This window comes from Oncorhynchus nerka, linkage group LG2 (genome assembly GCF_034236695.1).
Source record: "Oncorhynchus nerka isolate Pitt River linkage group LG2, Oner_Uvic_2.0, whole genome shotgun sequence".
Classification (NCBI taxonomy): domain Eukaryota; kingdom Metazoa; phylum Chordata; class Actinopteri; order Salmoniformes; family Salmonidae; genus Oncorhynchus; species Oncorhynchus nerka.
Genome location: NC_088397.1, coordinates 85,974,372 through 85,991,430, shown reverse-complemented (window position 1 = coordinate 85,991,430; position 17,059 = coordinate 85,974,372). Strand labels below are relative to the sequence as shown.

The window sequence follows — 17,059 nt, the reverse complement described above, 5'->3', positions numbered from 1 at the left end:
AGAGTAGTGAGAGGAGGATAGAGAGGAGAGAGTAGTGAGAGAGAAGAGAGAGGAGGAGAGAGTAGTGAGAGGAGGAGAGAGAGGAGAGAGTAGTGAGAGGAGGAAAGAGAGGAGGAGAGGAGAAGAGAGTAGTGAGAGGAGAAGAGAGAGGAGGAGAGCAGAAGAGAGTATTGAGAGGAAGAGAGAGAAGAGGGGAGAGAGGAGTAGAGGAGAAGAGGTTAGTGAGAGGAGGAGAGAGACAAGAGAAGAGAAGAGAGGCGGAGAGAAAGGAGGAGAGGAGGAGAGAGTAGTGAAAGGAGAAGAGAGAGGAGAGGAGAGAGAGTAGTGAGAGGAGAAGAGAGGAGTGAGAGGAGAAGAGAGTAGAGGGAGAGAGGAGGAGAGAGTAGCGAGAGGAGGAGAGAGAGGAGGAAAGGAAGAGAGGATGAGAGAGTAGTGAGAGGAGAAGAGCGTAGAGAGAGGAGAATAGAGAGTAGTGAAAGGAGAAGAGAGAGAAGGAGAGAGTAGTGAGAGGAGAAGAGAGAGGAGGAGAGAGTAGTGAGAGGAGGAGAGAGGTCAAGAGAGTAGTGAGAGGAGAAGAGAGAGAGGATGAGAGAGGAGAGAGTAGTGAGAGGAGGAGAGGAGGAGAGCATAGTGAGAGGAGGAGAGAGAGGATGAGAGTAGTGAGAGGAGGAGAGAGAGTAGTGAGAGGAGGAGAGCGTAGTGAGAGGAGAAGAGAGAGAGGATAAGAGTAGTGAGAGGAGGAGAGAGTAGTGAGAGGAGAAGAAAGGAGGAAAGGACAAGAGAGTAGTGAGAGAGAAGAGAGAGGAGGAGAGAGTAGTGAGAGGAGGAGAGAGAGGAGAGAGTAGTGAGAGAGAAGAGAGAGGAGAGAGTAGTGAGAGGAGGAGAGAGAGGAGAGAGTAGTGAGAGGAGGAAAGAGGAGGAGAGGAGAAGAGAGTAGTGAGAGAGAAGAGAGAGGAGGAGAGAGTAGTGAGAGGAGGAAAGAGAGGAGGAGAGGAGAAGAGAGTAGTGAGAGGAGAAGAGAGAGGAGGAGAGCAGAAGAGAGTATTGAGAGGAAGAGAGAGAAGAGGGGAGAGAGGAGTAGAGGAGAAGAGGTTAGTGAGAGGAGGAGAGAGACAAGAGAAGAGAAGAGAGGCGGAGAGAAAGGAGGAGAGGAGGAGAGAGTAGTGAAAGGAGAAGAGAGTAGTGAGAGAGAAGAGAGAGGAGGAGAGAGTAGTGAGAGGAGGAAAGAGAGGAGGAGAGGAGAAGAGAGTAGTGAGAGGAGAAGAGAGAGGAGGAGAGCAGAAGAGAGTATTGAGAGGAAGAGAGAGAAGAGGGAGAGAGGAGTAGAGGAGAAGAGGTTAGTGAGAGGAGGAGAGAGACAAGAGAAGAGAAGAGAGGCGGAGAGAAAGGAGGAGAGGAGGAGAGAGTAGTGAAAGGAGAAGAGAGTAGAGGGAGAGAGGAGGAGAGAGTAGCGAGAGGAGGAGAGAGAGGAGGAAAGGAAGAGAGGATGAGAGAGTAGTGAGAGGAGAAGAGAGTAGAGAGAGGAGAATAGAGAGTAGTGAAAGGAGAAGAGAGAGAAGGAGAGAGTAGTGAGAGCAGAAGAGAGAGGAGGAGAGAGTAGTGAGAGGAGAAGAGAGTAGAGGGAGAGAGGAGAAGAGAGTAGTGAGAGGAGGAAAGGAAGAGAGAGGATGAGAGAGTAGTGAGAGGAGGAGAGAGTAGTGAGAGGAGAAGAGAGGAGAGTGAGAGAGGAGAAGAGAGTAGTGTGAGGAGGAGAGAGAGGAAGAAAGGAAGAGAGAGGATGAGAGAGTAGTGAGAGGAGGAGAGAGTAGTGAGAGGAGGAGAGAGTGGTGAGAGGAGGAGAGAGTAGTGAGAGGAGGAGAGAGAGGAGGAAAGGAAGAGAGAGGATGAGAGAGTAGTGAGAGGAGGAGAGAGATGATGTGAGAGAGTAATGAGAGGAGAAGAGAGTAGAGAGAGGAGAATAGAGAGTAGTGAGAGGAGAATAGAGAGTAGTGAGAGGAGGAGAGAGTAGTGCAAGGAGAAGAGAGAGGAGGAGAGAGTAGTGAGAGGAGGATAGAGAGGAGAGAGTAGTGAGAGAGAAGAGAGAGGAGGAGAGAGTAGTGAGAGGAGAAGAGAGTAGAGAGAGGAGAATAGAGAGTAGTGAAAGGAGAAGAGAGAGAAGGAGAGAGTAGTGAGAGGAGAAGAGAGAGGAGGAGAGAGTAGTGAGAGGAGAAGAGAGTAGAGGGAGAGAGGAGAAGAGAGTAGTGAGAGGAGGAGAGAGTAGTGAGAGGAGAAGAGAGTAGAGTGAGAGAGGAGAAGAGAGTAGTGTGAGGAGGAGAGAGAGGAGGAAAGGAAGAGAGAGGATGAGAGAGTAGTGAGAGGAGGAGAGAGTAGTGAGAGGAGGAGAGAGTGGTGAGAGGAGGAGAGAGTAGTGAGAGGAGGAGAGAGAGGAGGAAAGGAAGAGAGAGGATGAGAGAGTAGTGAGAGGAGGAGAGAGATGATGTGAGAGAGTAATGAGAGGAGAAGAGAGTAGAGAGAGTAGTGAGAGGAGAATAGAGAGTAGTGAGAGGAGGAGAGAGTAGTGAAAGGAGAAGAGAGAGGAGGAGAGAGTAGTGAGTGGAGAAGAGAGAGGAGGAGAGAGTAGTGAGAGGAGAAGGGAGTAGAGGGAGAGAGGAGAAGAGACTAGTGAGAGGAGGAGAGAGTAGCGAGAGGAGAAGAGAGTAGAGAGAGGAGAATAGAGAGTAGTGAAAGGAGAAGAGAGATGAGGAGAGAGTAGTGAGAGGAGAAGAGAGTAGAGGGAGAGAGGAGAAGAGAGTAGTGAGAGGAGGAGAGACAGGAGGAAAGGAAGAGAGAGGATGAGAGAGTAGTGAGAGGAGGAGAGAGTAGTGAGAGGAGAAGAGAGTAGAGGGAGAGAGGAGAAGAGAGTAGTGTGAGGAGGAGAGAGAGGAGGAAAGGAAGAGAGAGGATGAGAGAGTAGTGAGAGGAGATGAGAGAGTAGTGAGAGGAGAAGAGAGAGTAGTGAGAGGAGGAGAGAGTAGTGAGAGGAGGAGAGAGTAGTGAGAGGAGGAGAGAGAGAGTGAGAGGATGAGAGAGTAGTGAGAGGAGGAGAGAGTTGTGAGAGGAGAAGAGAGTAGTGAGAGGAGGAGAGAGTAGTGAGAGGAGGAGAGAGTAGTGAGAGGAGGAGAGAGTAGTGAGAGGAGATGAGAGAGTAGTGAGAGGAGGAGAGAGTAGTGAGAGGAGGAGAGAGTAGTGAGAGGAGGAGAGAGTAGTGAGAGGATGAGAGAGTAGTGAGAGGAGGAGAGAGTTGTGAGAGGAGGAGAGAGGAGAATAGAGAGTAGTGAAAGGAGAAGAGAGAGAAGGAGAGAGTAGTGAGAGGAGAAGAGAGAGGAGGAGAGAGTAGTGAGAGGAGAAGAGAGTAGAGGGAGAGAGGAGAAGAGAGTAGTGAGAGGAGGAAAGGAAGAGAGAGGATGAGAGAGTAGTGAGAGGAGGAGAGAGTAGTGAGAGGAGATGAGAGTAGAGTGAGAGAGGAGAAGAGAGTAGTGTGAGGAGGAGAGAGAGGAGGAAAGGAAGAGAGAGGATGAGAGAGTAGTGAGAGGAGGAGAGAGTAGTGAGAGGAGGAGAGAGTGGTGAGAGGAGGAGAGAGTAGTGAGAGGAGGAGAGAGAGGAGGAAAGGAAGAGAGAGGATGAGAGAGTAGTGAGAGGAGGAGAGAGATGATGTGAGAGAGTAATGAGAGGAGAAGAGAGTAGAGAGAGGAGAATAGAGAGTAGTGAGAGGAGAATAGAGAGTAGTGAGAGGAGGAGAGAGTAGTGAAAGGAGAAGAGAGAGGAGGAGAGAGTAGTGAGTGGAGAAGAGAGAGGAGGAGAGAGTAGTGAGAGGAGAAGGGAGTAGAGGGAGAGAGGAGAAGAGACTAGTGAGAGGAGGAGAGAGTAGTGAGAGGAGAAGAGAGTAGAGAGAGGAGAATAGAGAGTAGTGAAAGGAGAAGAGAGATGAGGAGAGAGTAGTGAGAGGAGAAGAGAGTAGAGGGAGAGAGGAGAAGAGAGTAGTGAGAGGAGGAGAGAGAGGAGGAAAGGAAGAGAGAGTATGAGAGAGTAGTGAGAGGAGGAGAGAGTAGTGAGAGGAGAAGAGAGTAGAGGGAGAGAGGAGAAGAGAGTAGTGTGAGGAGGAGAGAGAGGAGGAAAGGAAGAGAGAGGATGAGAGAGTAGTGAGAGGAGATGAGAGAGTAGTGAGAGGAGAAGAGAGTAGTGAGAGGAGGAGAGAGTAGTGAGAGGAGGAGAGAGTAGTGAGAGGATGAGAGAGTAGTGAGAGGAGAAGAGAGTAGTGAGAGGAGGAGAGAGTAGTGAGAGGAGGAGAGAGTAGTGAGAGGAGGAGAGAGTAGTGAGAGGAGATGAGAGAGTAGTGAGAGGAGGAGAGAGTAGTGAGAGGAGGAGAGAGTAGTGAGAGGATGAGAGAGTAGTGAGAGGAGGAGAGAGTTGTGAGAGGAGGAGAGGGTAGTGAGAGGAGGAGAGAGTAGTGAGAGGAGATGAGAGAGTAGTGAGAGGAGATGAGAGAGTAGTGAGAGGAGAAGAGAGTAGTGAGAGGAGGAGAGAGTAGTGAGAGGAGGAGAGAGTAGTGAGAGGAGGAGAGAGTAGTGAGAGGAGGAGACTGTAGTGAGAGGAGGAGAGAGTAGTGAGAGGAGGAGAGAGTAGTGAGAGGAGATGAGAGAGTATTGAGAGGAGCAGAGAGTAGTGAGAGGAGGAGAGAGTAGTGAGAGGAGGAGAGCGTAGTGAGAGTATTGAGAGGAGAAGAGAGTGGAGGAGGGAGGAGAGAGGTGGAGAGAGTAGCGAGAGGAGGAGAGAGTATTGAGAGGATAAGAGAGTGGAGGAGGGAGGAGAGAGGTGGAGAGAGTAGTGAGAGGAGGAGAGAGGTCGAGAGAGTAGTGAGAGGAGAAGAGAGAGAGGATATGAGAGGAGAGAGTAGTGAGAGGAGGAGAGGAGGAGAGCGTAGTGAGGGGAGGAGAGAGAGGATGAGAGTAGTGAGAGGAGGAGAGCATAGTGAGAGGAGAAGAGAGAGAGGATAAGAGTAGTGAGAGGAGGAGAGAGAGGAGAGAGTAGTGAGAGGAGAAGAAAGGAGGTAAGGACAAGAGAGTAGTGAGAGAGAAGAGAGAGGAGGAGAGATTAGTGAGAGGAGAGAGTAGTGAGAGAGAAGAGAGAGGAGGAGAGAGTAGTGAGAGGAGGAGAGAGAGGAGAGAGTAGTGAGAGAGAAGAGAGAGGAGGAGAGAGTAGTGAGAGGAGGAGAGAGAGGAGAGAGTAGTGAGGGGAGGAAAGAGGAGGAGAGGAGAAGAGAGTAGTGAGAGAGAAGAGAGAGGAGGAGAGAGTAGTGAGAGGAGGAAAGAGAGGAGGAGAGGAGAAGAGAGTAGTGAGAGGAGAAGAGAGAGGAGGAGAGGAGAAGAGAGTATTGAGAGGAAGAGAGAGAAGAGGGGAGAGAGGAGTAGAGGAGAAGAGGTTAGTGAGAGGAGGAGAGAGAGAAGAGAAGAGAGGCGGAGAGAAAGGAGGAGAGGAGGAGAGAGTAGTGAAAGGAAAAGAGAGAGGAGAGGAGAGAGAGTAGTGAGAGGAGAAGAGAGGAGAGGAGTGAGAGGAGAAGAGAGTAGAGGGAGAGAGGAGGAGAGAGTAGCGAGAGGAGGAGAGAGAGGAGGAAAGGAAGAGAGGATGAGAGAGTAGTGAGAGGAGAAGAGAGTAGAGAGAGGAGAATAGAGAGTAGTGAAAGGAGAAGAGAGAGAAGGAGAGAGTAGTGAGAGGAGAAGAGAGAGGAGGAGAGAGTAGTGAGAGGAGAAGAGAGTAGAGGGAGAGAGGAGAAGAGAGTAGTGAGAGGAGGAAAGGAAGAGAGAGGATGAGAGAGTAGTGAGAGGAGGAGAGAGTAGTGAGAGGAGAAGAGAGTAGAGTGAGAGAGGAGAAGAGAGTAGTGTGAGGAGGAGAGAGAGGAGGAAAGGAAGAGAGAGGTTGAGAGAGTAGTGAGAGGAGGAGAGAGTAGTGAGAGGAGGAGAGAGTGGTGAGAGGAGGAGAGAGTAGTGAGAGGAGGAGAGAGTAGCGAGAGGAGAAGAGAGTAGAGAGAGGAGAATAGAGAGTAGTGAAAGGAGAAGAGAGAGAAGGAGAGAGTAGTGAGAGGAGAAGAGAGACGAGGAGAGAGTAGTGAGAGGAGAAGAGAGTAGAGGGAGAGAGGAGAAGAGAGTAGTGAGAGGAGGAGAGAGAGGAGGAAAGGAAGAGAGAGGATGAGAGAGTAGTGAGAGGAGAAAGAGTAGAGGGAGAGAGGAGAAGAGAGTAGTGTGAGGAGGAGAGAGAGGAGGAAAGGAAGAGAGAGGATGAGAGAGTAGTGAGAGGAGATGAGAGAATAGTGAGAGGAGAAGAGAGTAGTGAGAGGAGGAGAGAGTAGTGAGAGGAGGAGAGAGTAGTGAGAGGAGAAGAGAGTAGTGAGAGGAGGAGAGAGTAGTGAGAGGAGGAGAGAGTAGTGAGAGGAGGAGAGAGTAGTGAGAGGAGATGAGAGAGTAGTGAGGGGAGGAGAGAGTAGTGAGAGGAGGAGAGAGTAGTGAGAGGAGGAGAGAGTAGTGAGAGGATGAGAGAGTAGTGAGAGGAGGAGAGAGTAGTGAGAGGAGGAGAGAGTAGTGAGAGGAGGAGAGCGTAGTGAGAGGAGGAGAGAGTTGTGAGAGGAGGAGAGGGTAGTGAGAGGAGGAGAGAGTAGTGAGAGGAGATGAGAGAGTAGTGAGAGGAGGACAGAGTAGTGAGAGGAGGAGAGAGTAGTGAGAGGAGGAGAGAGTAGTGAGATGAGATGAGAGAGTAGTGAGAGGAGGAGAGAGTAGTGAGAGGAGGAGAGAGTAGTGAGAGGAGGAGAGAGTAGTGAGAGGAGGAGAGAGTAGTGAGAGGAGATGAGAGAGTAGTGAGAGGAGGAGAGAGTAGTGAGAGGAGGAGAGAGTAGTGAGAGGAGATGAGAGAGTAGTGAGAGGAGATGAGAGAGTAGTGAGAGGAGGATAGAGTAGTGAGAGGAGGAGAGAGTAGTGAGAGGAGGAGAGAGTAGTGAGAGGAGGAGAGGAGGAGAGAGTGGTGAGAGGAGGAGAGAGTAGTGAGAGGAGGAGAGAGTAGTGAGAGGAGATGAGAGAGTAGTGAGAGGAGATGAGAGAGTAGTGAGAGGAGGAGAGAGTAGTGAGAGGAGATGAGAGAGTAGTGAGAGGAGGAGAGAGTAGTGAGAGGAGGAGAGAGTAGTGAGAGAGTAGTGAGAGGAGGAGAGAGTAGTGAGAGGAGGAGAGAGTAGTGAGAGGAGGAGAGGAGGAGAGAGTAGTGAGAGGAGGAGAGAGTAGTGAAAGGAGATGAGAGAGTCGTGAGAGGAGAAGAAAGTAGTGAGAGGAGGAGAGAGTAGTGAGAGGAGGAGAGAGTAGTGAGAGGAGGAGAGAGTAGTGAGAGGAGATGAGAGAGTAGTGAGAGGAGGAGAGAGTAGTGAGAGGAGGAGAGAGTAGTGAGAGGCGGAGAGAGTAGTGAGAGGATGAGAGAGTAGTGAGAGGAGAAGAGAGTAGTGAGAGGAAGAGAGAGTAGTGAGAGGAGGAGAGAGTAGTGAGAGGAGATGAGAGTAGTGAGAGGAGAAGAGAGTAGTGAGAGGAGGAGAGAGTAGTGAGAGGAGAAGAGAGTAGTGAGAGTGGAGGAGAGAGTAGTGAGAGGAGATGTGAGAGTAGTGAGAGGAGAAGAGAGTAGTGAGAGGAGGAGAGAGTAGTGAGAGGAGAAGAGAGTAGTGAGAGGAGGAGAGAGTAGTGAGAGGAGGATAGAGTAGTGAGAGGAGGAGAGAGTAGTGAGAGGAGAAGAGAGTAGTGAGAGGAGGAGAGAGTATTAGACCTAAGCGCTTCACCATTTTTGCACAACCTTGTTTCTTTTTCTTTGTATCGTCGGGGGGAAAGGAGAGGGTGGAAGGTTTGACGTTTGACTGATGTGCCAAATTCCTGATTCCACCCAGCAGCTTCCCAGCTGAATCGGCGAACTTTAATCCGACATGCTCTGACATCAAAACTCAGACATGTAAGATAGGGAAAGAAAGTTTTTGGGGAGGAAGGGGGTGGAGGGGGAAAATTTCTCAAATCTCCAAAAAGATTTCGACCAAAATTGAGAGTGTATAGGCCTAGTGGGATTATGTACAAACCAGGAATTGGTTTTCAATTATGTAGGAGCGAGTTTGAAACGTCTTTCTCACAATAATGCTCACTGTCAGACAACGACCAATGTTTATGTTAGCTCAGGTTTCCCTCTCTTGAAGAAAAAGGACCCCAATTCATCTTCCAAATGTAATGGAGTGTCTAGTCCAGACGGACTATAAATCATTCCCCATGACAGTCATTGTGGTACGACCAAACTCATCGAGGTAAACAAGTGTTGGGCCTGTGTTAAGGCAAGCAAGGCACGCTTGGACTCTGGAAGATGTGGAAAACAAATGGTCTCGCTGAAAGAATGTTTTCACTGCCTTTGAAAAGCCGAGGAGAACTCTAGAGCACGTTAAGATTTTATTCTCTACGTTAGTGATCAGACGGCATCTCATTGATCATACGTCGGTTTCGGCGCCGTACTCTTTCTCTCTCTGTCTTAGCGTATGAATTTCCTCTCTGCACGAAGACAAAAGTCCCCAAACGGGGGGTGGGATTGGATGTTTTTCTCCTTTCTGATGTGTTCTTGTTCTCTGTGAATTCCTGCCTGTGATTAGCAGGAAGAGTAAAGCTGGAGCTCTTGTGTTTTTCATTGCTACCTCCCTCCGCATTCAAGAAGTATTCAAGAAGCCTTATGCTTAGCAGAGAGGGTGATTACGGATAATTACTCCATTTGAACGAAACACCTCCTCCGTCTCCTTCACCTTCCCTCATTCTCCTCCCGTCCCTCTATTTCTGCCCCCTCGCCTCCTCATTCACAATTGGAGGTGGGAAGAAGGCTGTCATCTTTCCAAACCCTAATCTGACACTCACCTTTGGCTGACGCCTCAGTCCTTCATTTCTGACACACTGCCAAGCTGTTGACGCACCGCCACAGTGCGAGTACAGCACACAGCAAGCTGCCCTGCCGGTGCCCAGACACTCCCCACAACAACACTGTACAGGAATGTTTTCTTGCAAACTGCTTCTCTGTTTCTTCTGCGGAAGATATATAATCATTTAGTAAAGCGCCTCTTCTTCATTCCTGAATTCTTAAAGAACTGTGTGTCTGTGTATGTGTGACAAAGAGAGAGTGCGAGAGAGAGTGCGAGAGAGAGAGAAGAGAGAGAGAGAGAGAGAGAGAGAGAAGGGTGCAGTTTAGTGAACCTGCCCTGTCAATCAGAGAGAAGGACTGCCAGTGTCTTTAGAAGGTTGTTTGGACATAGGGAGAAAATAATGACTGTTAGATAGGCAGACTAAACACGGGCATAATTACATACCAAAGCTCTTATGACACCTCTGTTAGCTCTATTGATCTGAATGTCCATTCCTCTAAGTAGAGAGGCTATAACAGTAGCGAGGCTATAACAGTAGAGAGGCTATAACAGTAGAGAGGCGATAACAGTAGCGAGGCTATAACAGTAGCGAGGCTATAACAGTAGAGAGGCTATAACAGTAGAGAGGCTATAACAGTAGCGAGGCTATAACAGTAGAGAGGCTATAACAGTAGAGAGGCTATAACAGTAGTGAGGCTATAACAGTAGAGAGGCTATAACAGTAGCGAGGCTATATATAGTAGCGAGGCTATAACAGTAGTGAGGCTATAACAGTAGAGAGGCGATAACAGTAGAGAGGCTATAACAGTAGAGAGGCTATAACAGTAGAGAGGCTATAACAGTAGTGAGGCTATAACAGTAGAGAGGCTATAACAGTAGAGAGGCTATAACAGTAGCGAGGCTATAACAGTAGCGAGGTGATAACAGTAGCGAGGCTATAACAGTAGTGAGGCTATATATAGTAGCGAGGCTATAACAGTAGAGAGGCTATAACAGTAGAGAGGCTATAACAGTAGCGAGGCTATAACAGTAGCGAGGCTATATATAGTAGCGAGGCTATAACAGTAGTGAGGCTATAACAGTAGCGAGGCGATAACAGTAGAGAGGCTATAACAGTAGAGAGGCTATAACAGTAGCGAGGCTATAACAGTAGCGAGGCTATAACAGTAGTGAGGCTATAACAGTAGAGAGGCTATAACAGTAGCGAGGCTATAACAGTAGCGAGGCTATAACAGTAGCGAGGCGATAACAGTAGTGAGGCTATAACAGTAGTGAGGCTATAACAGTAGAGAGGCTATAACAGTAGAGAGGCTATAACAGTAGAGAGGCTATAACAGTAGCGAGGCGATAACAGTAGCGAGGCTATAACAGTAGCGAGGCTATAACAGTAGCGAGGCTATAACAGTAGCGAGGCTATATATAGTAGCGAGGCTATAACAGTAGTGAGGCTATAACAGTAGAGAGGCTATAACAGTAGAGAGGCTATAACAGTAGCGAGGCTATATATAGTAGCGAGGCTATAACAGTAGTGAGGCTATAACAGTAGCGAGGCTATATATAGTAGCGAGGCTATAACAGTAGAGAGGCTATAACAGTAGAGAGGCTATAACAGTAGCGAGGCTATAACAGTAGAGAGGCTATAACAGTAGCGAGGCTATAACAGTAGCGAGGCTATAACAGTAGTGAGGCTATAACAGTAGAGAGGCTATAACAGTAGAGAGGCTATAACAGTAGCGAGGCGATAACAGTAGCGAGGCTATAACAGTAGCGAGGCTATAACAGTAGCGAGGCTATATATAGTAGCGAGGCTATAACAGTAGTGAGGCTATAACAGTAGAGAGGCTATAACAGTAGAGAGGCTATAACAGTAGCGAGGCTATATATAGTAGCGAGGCTATAACAGTAGTGAGGCTATAACAGTAGCGAGGCTATAACAGTAGTGAGGCTATAACAGTAGTGAGGCTATAACAGTAGCGAGGCTATAACAGTAGCGAGGCTATAACAGTAGCGAGGCTATAACAGTAGCGAGGCTATAACAGTAGAGAGGCTATAACAGTAGAGAGGCTATAACAGTAGCGAGGCTATAACAGTAGCGAGGCTATAACAGTAGCGAGGCTATAACAGTAGCGAGGCTATAACAGTAGCGAGGCTATAACAGTAGCGAGGCTATAACGGTAGCGAGGCTATAACGGTAGCGAGGCTATAACGGTAGCGAGGCTATAACGGTAGTGAGGCTATAACGGTAGTGAGGCTATAACGGTAGAGAGGCTATAACAGTAGCGAGGCTATAACAGTAGCGAGGCTATAACAGTAGCGAGGCTATAACAGTAGCGAGGCTATAACAGTAGTGAGGCTATAACAGTAGTGAGGCTATAACGGTAGCGAGGCTATAACGGTAGTGAGGCTATAACGGTAGTGAGGCTATAACGGTAGAGAGGCTATAACAGTAGCGAGGCTATAACAGTAGCGAGGCCATATACAGGTGGTACCAGTACAGAGTCAATGTGAGGTAATATGTACATATAGGTATAGTTAAAGTGACTATGCATAAATGATAAACAGAGAGCAGCAGCAACGTAAAAGAACACAATGCAAATAGCCGGCAATGTTCCCACATTAGCAGAGACTGCATTCACGTTAACCGCTGTAGATGTCGGCTCAATAGGAAATGACCTTTACATTTCAACAGTACAGATTGAATAGAGCCCTGAGTGAAAACAAAGCGTGGAAGTAGAGTTATGACAGTACATTCTGGTACATACAGCTGTATTAACTTTGTAATTTAATGTCTATGTGTCTCCTGTCAGGACTCATCCAAGGCAGTGTCGCTGGGCCTGTGGATGGAAGAGATGATCTTTAACCTGGCCGACTCACGACTATTCTTCAACGACCTGGAGGTGAGATTTATTTACCCAATGAATGACATTATCCATCATCCATACTCTTGCTTATTAGCCATCATCCATCATACATATTATTGCTTATTAGATCCATCCCCCATACCTCCATCCTCCCACCTCCATCCCTCATCCCTCCATCCCCATCCCTCATCCCTCCATCTCCCATCCCTCCATCCCCCATCCCTCGATCTCTCCATCCCGCATCCCTCATCCCTCCATCCCCCATCCCTCATCCCCACAAACTCAAGGCTGCAGTTAGAGCTCAGTTTTTCCTGGTCAGGTCATATGGTCTGGAAAAGATGCCTGGCCCTAACTATAAGCAGTATGATATGTTTTATATAGACAATGATAGACAGCTCAGTTCTAGAGGGATTTTCTTATATGTCAAGTATATGTCAAGGTTCAGTGACATCTCTTATGACAATATTCAAATAGGCCTGTCATCAACTATTAAATAGGCCTGTTATCAACTATCAAATAGGCCTGTTATCAACTATCAAATAGGCCTGTTATCAACTATCAAATAGGCCTGTTATCAACTATTAAATAGGCCTGTTATCAACTATCAAATAGGCCTGTTATCAACTATCAAATAGGCCTGTCATCAACTATTAAATAGGCCTGTTATCAACTATCAAATAGGCCTGTTATCAACTATCAAATAGGCCTGTTATCAACTATCAAATAGGCCTGTTATCAACTATCAAATAGGCCTGTTATCAACTATCAAATAGGCCTGTTATCAACTATCAAATAGGCTTGTTATCAACTATCAAATAGGCCTGTTATCAACTATCAAATAGGCCTGTTATCAACTACCAAATAGGCCTGTTATCAACTACCAAATAGGCCTGTTATCCACTATCAAATAGGCCTGTTATCAACTATCAAATAGGCCTGTTATCAACTATCAAATAGGCCTGTTATCAACTACCAAATAGGACTGTTATTAACTATCAAATAGGCACGAGATCATCGGCCATCTCTGGTGAGTGAGCTGCACATCATTGGGTGAGTCAGTGAAACTGGACAGCATTTTTAGGACTATCCTCCTCATATTGTACAATATGTGTCTCCGCACACCTAGGCTACTGATGGATTTAAGACAAGTTTGTTTTTATTGATCTCAGATTCTCAGTTTGTAAAATGTGTGAGATATTAAAAAAGATTCTGCTAAAGACAGCAGTCATCTAAAATGATGTGGAATTGCATGAAATGCGTTCATTAAAGGACACATTTTTCCAGGACCGTAAGCTTCAAAAGGTTTTCCTCATGTTTGCACCTTCTGCAAGTGCCTCTACTCTACTGCTCATTTCAGGTAAATGCGTGCAAGGCTTTATTATAAAGTTTATTAAAAAAATGTTTATATACATTCCTGTACCTCAAAGGCCCCCGGGTCACCCCCCTCTCAGCTCACTTTTTGTTCCCGGCACCTCCCTATTTACAAATGAACAATTGGATATATATTGTATATTCCAGTTGAAAGCCTAACTGTTAAAGTGAATTTGGGATAGGGTTAAACTTGTGTATTTTCTACCAGCATGAACGACATGTAAGCTTTTCTCTGTGCATTCCACTGCCTTGTTCTGACAAAGACGAGGATTCAATTGGGCTTGTGGGGAGAAGGAACACTGTGAGTTGTTAATTGTAGGTGTGTGTCTGTCTCTGAAAGGAACATTTGTTGTGGGGAGAAGAAACACCTGAGGGGAGGACGGCTGACCAAGCCATTCTCAAACCCCTCTTTTAAAGGTCCTTCTTTTTGCCCGCCGCTGTAGTTCCTCATGCATACAGTTCGCCTATAGTGGCGGCCATCTTTGTTAGTCGTGTGCTGTGGTTGATTTATGGAGGAATCTTTCTACAGGTTTGGAAGCTGCTAATAGAGAGATGATAGATGCCACAGGCTAAGTAAGCTGTAGGCAATGAAGACATAAGAGCTCTACCGCAGTTGCCCTGCTTCTTGATGAAACAGAAGAGAATAGTAGTTCATTTAACTAGCTCCTGTGAGAAGTCAGAAACATGTCATATTTCTAATTTTGCACAGATAGCTCTGTCTATATTCATCATCGAAACCCAGCCCTACATAGCCAGATATGTACTACTCTGTCCACGGCCATTCATGTCGTTAAATCAATTTAGCTTGGGACGTGTTGAGATGTACTGGGTTCTAGAGCTGCCTCATAAAACCCTAGCTTAGCCTGTTGTGGGTCGTGTTAACAATTCCCTCTGTGTCTGGGGGAGCTGGGTCGCAGCATTGGAGGAGCATTACGGCAGTATTGGGGAAGGAGTGAGGCTGAGATGTAAGAGCGTGATGAGGTAGCGTCTTCCTGTGTCTCAGGCCGGTTGAAAGGCGATAGCGCGGCCTGTCAGTCCGGTGTAGCCGTGTGGGAGAAGAGGTAGGAGACAGTAGTTACTGAAGTAGGAGTCAGGGAATTAAAGAAGGGAAGAGATGAGAATAGCAGATCTGAAGTGGAGATTCAAAGGGATTTAGTGAAGAGGTGGGAGGATAGTGCGTGTATTGTAGTAGAGCACCATGGGAAAGTCGTTTTCAAGAATTGTCTGAGGAAGAAACTTAGCTGTTTTTCCACAGTAGTTTGTACCTTGTAACAGCTTGTAGCAACTTCCACACACCAACGATCCAGAAATCCATTTACATCCAGTATATGTACTACTATACTGTAGTATACAGTATTAATATTATATACTACAGTATATTTAATACTACAAAAATCCTGTATTTAATGGACATAGATCTGAAGGTTCTTTGGCAGTTGGTATGTAAAAGAGGTTGATATGGTGTAAATCTTAGTGGGGTTTATTAGTGGAGTATGGTGGTGTCAGGTGGAGTTGGTACGCTGCCATACTGGCGCCTGAATGTCTCAGCAGCTTATTTCCGCCTCCCTGTTGTCTTTTGTTTTCTTCTTTTTTTTTGTTCTATCGCTCCCTGAGGCTCCCTTAAGAAGAAACCTGCCCATGCACAGCTTTGAAACGGATCTCCTTCTCTAACATATCCACTATCTTTCCCTCTCCTTTCCCAGGAATGTGACCAAGTTCATATTGATGACGTGGCGTCAGACGACAATGGGCAGGACCTGAGGTACTGTACAGCTTTCATCTTGAATTTAGCTCGCCCCATACTTAAACCAGCACTGAGTGGCTTTACAAAAGGATCAGTGGAGGTATATTGAAAATATATAATATTCTCTCTCTCTCTCTCTCTCTCTCTCTCTCTCTCTCTCTCTCTCTCTCTCACTCTCTCTCCGTCAACACAATATATCAGCGTTAACAATATCATCATTCTTCAACATCTAATCAAAATAACACATTCTCTCTGTCTCCCTCATTCCAGAAATGTAACTACATAAATTGATGAAGAATTTTAGGATAGGTTTCAAATGAATATTTCAGAAAGTGCTAGATGTTTCTCAAATGCCTAACAATATGTGCATCCCTTCCCCCATTTTTGAGTGCTTTCAGGCACGTTACTCTTTTCAATATGTATTAACCTAACTGGATGTGCATACTACACGTTCTCCCACTTATATATTTACATTTACATTTAAGTCATTTAGCAGACGCTCTTATCCAGAGCGACTTACAAATTGGTGCGTTCACCTTATGACATCCAATGGAACAGCCACTTTACAATAGTGCATCTAAATATTTTAAGGGGGGGGGGTGAGAAGGATTACTTTATCCTATCCTAGGTATTCCTTAAAGAGGTGGGGTTTCAGGTGTCTAATATTGATCTGTTGTGTATTGTGTAAAATTCAAATTCAGTCTTGTTTTATCCTTGCATGGTCTCACCCTCACTTTCTTTATTATAGGATTTTAGATGTCAAAAATAATATGTCTGTTCCCGTCCAGGTTCCCACTGGAAAAAGGTTTTGCATAATGCATTCCTCTATTTATTCTTTACACCAGCTACTTCAGTAATTATATTATACTCCTCCATGTATCTACAGGCACTGGTCAAGTCCCACTGAGACAGCCACCAAAAATCAACCAGAGTTGTACATTGATCTGACCATAGCCCCCCGACACATAAACTACTGCAGCATAAATACTGGAGGCTGAGACAGGAGGGGTCAGGAGACACTGTGGCCCTCAACCAGAGTTGTACATTGATCTGCCCATAGCCCAGGGCCATGCTTCTCTTTAATGCTCTCTTTTTGTTGTTTTCTTGCAGCACGTATAATTTTGTCACAGACGGTTTCCAGAGCCCTGCGGGGGCCGGTACTCTGTGCCTGGGCTCAGGTGTCCACGGTGGGGCTGACTGGATGAGGAAACTGGCCTTTCGCTACCGGAGGGTGAAGGAGATCTACAACACTTTTAAGAACAACGTGGGAGGTGGGTTCTGTTTGTGTGTGTGTGTGTGTGTGTGTGTGTGTGTGTGTGTGTGTGTGTGTGTGTGTGTGTGTGTGTGTGTGTGTGTGTGTGTGTAGGTGTAGGTGTGATCTTCTCTGGTGGTCAGCTGATATAAAATTCACAATGTAAGTTGAATTAGTTTGTGCTTTATATAACCATGATCATAATGAATAATTGGTGTGTGATTGTGATTGTGTCAGGTTTGCTGGGCAGTCCCAAGCGGGAGGAGTGGCTGCAGCTGCGGAGGGAGATGGAGGTTCTAACAGATCTGTGGCTGACTCAGGCTCTCAAGGCCTTGGCCCTCATAAACTCCAGGTTAGGACACCCCCCTTCTCAACTGCCCTAGATACTCCATGTTTTAAGGTGGAGATATGATTATTCTGTTGTAGTCATGCACAATGCTCTTGGGTGGTCATCAATCAACAAGATAATTGGAAAAAACATGCTTATTTTATTTCACAATGTACACTGTTTAAAACGGCCAAACTCCATTCACAACCGTATTCAGTTGGTTAGAGACAGACATTCAGTAAATACTAGGAATAGATTGTCCACCATCTATGTGTTATCTGGCAGAAAAGAGAAATAGGCAAAATAACATTTCGATTCAGAGCAATAAAGAAATTGAATAATTTCTCTGAGCAAACCAGAAACCTTTCAATATAACTTCAAACAATTATTTACTAGTACTTAAATATAATGAATGTGAAGGTTTTGCAGGACTGTGGTAGATGAAGGAACCAATCAATCTGTTCAGACTGTCAGAGTATTTATCTGGTCAGTATGGCAGTGTATTAGGTCTGTTGTAACAGTGTGTTATATGTGAAAATGTGATCGTATTATAAATTGTATT

The 17,059-nt window shown here is 46.3% G+C and overlaps 1 protein-coding gene across 2 annotated transcripts in view; it reads left to right on the top strand.

Moving 5' to 3' along the window:
- Positions 1 to 17,059, top strand: part of LOC115144076 (eyes absent homolog 2-like) — a 73,218-nt gene that overhangs the window by 48,328 nt on the left and 7,831 nt on the right. For both annotated transcript variants that reach the window (XM_065004125.1, XM_065004122.1), the window contains exons 11-14: positions 11,749 to 11,838; positions 14,877 to 14,935; positions 16,028 to 16,188; positions 16,407 to 16,521. In XM_065004125.1, the coding sequence (XP_064860197.1) occupies positions 11,749 to 11,838; positions 14,877 to 14,935; positions 16,028 to 16,188; positions 16,407 to 16,521 (425 nt within the window). The remainder of the gene's footprint in view (positions 1 to 11,748; positions 11,839 to 14,876; positions 14,936 to 16,027; positions 16,189 to 16,406; positions 16,522 to 17,059) is intronic.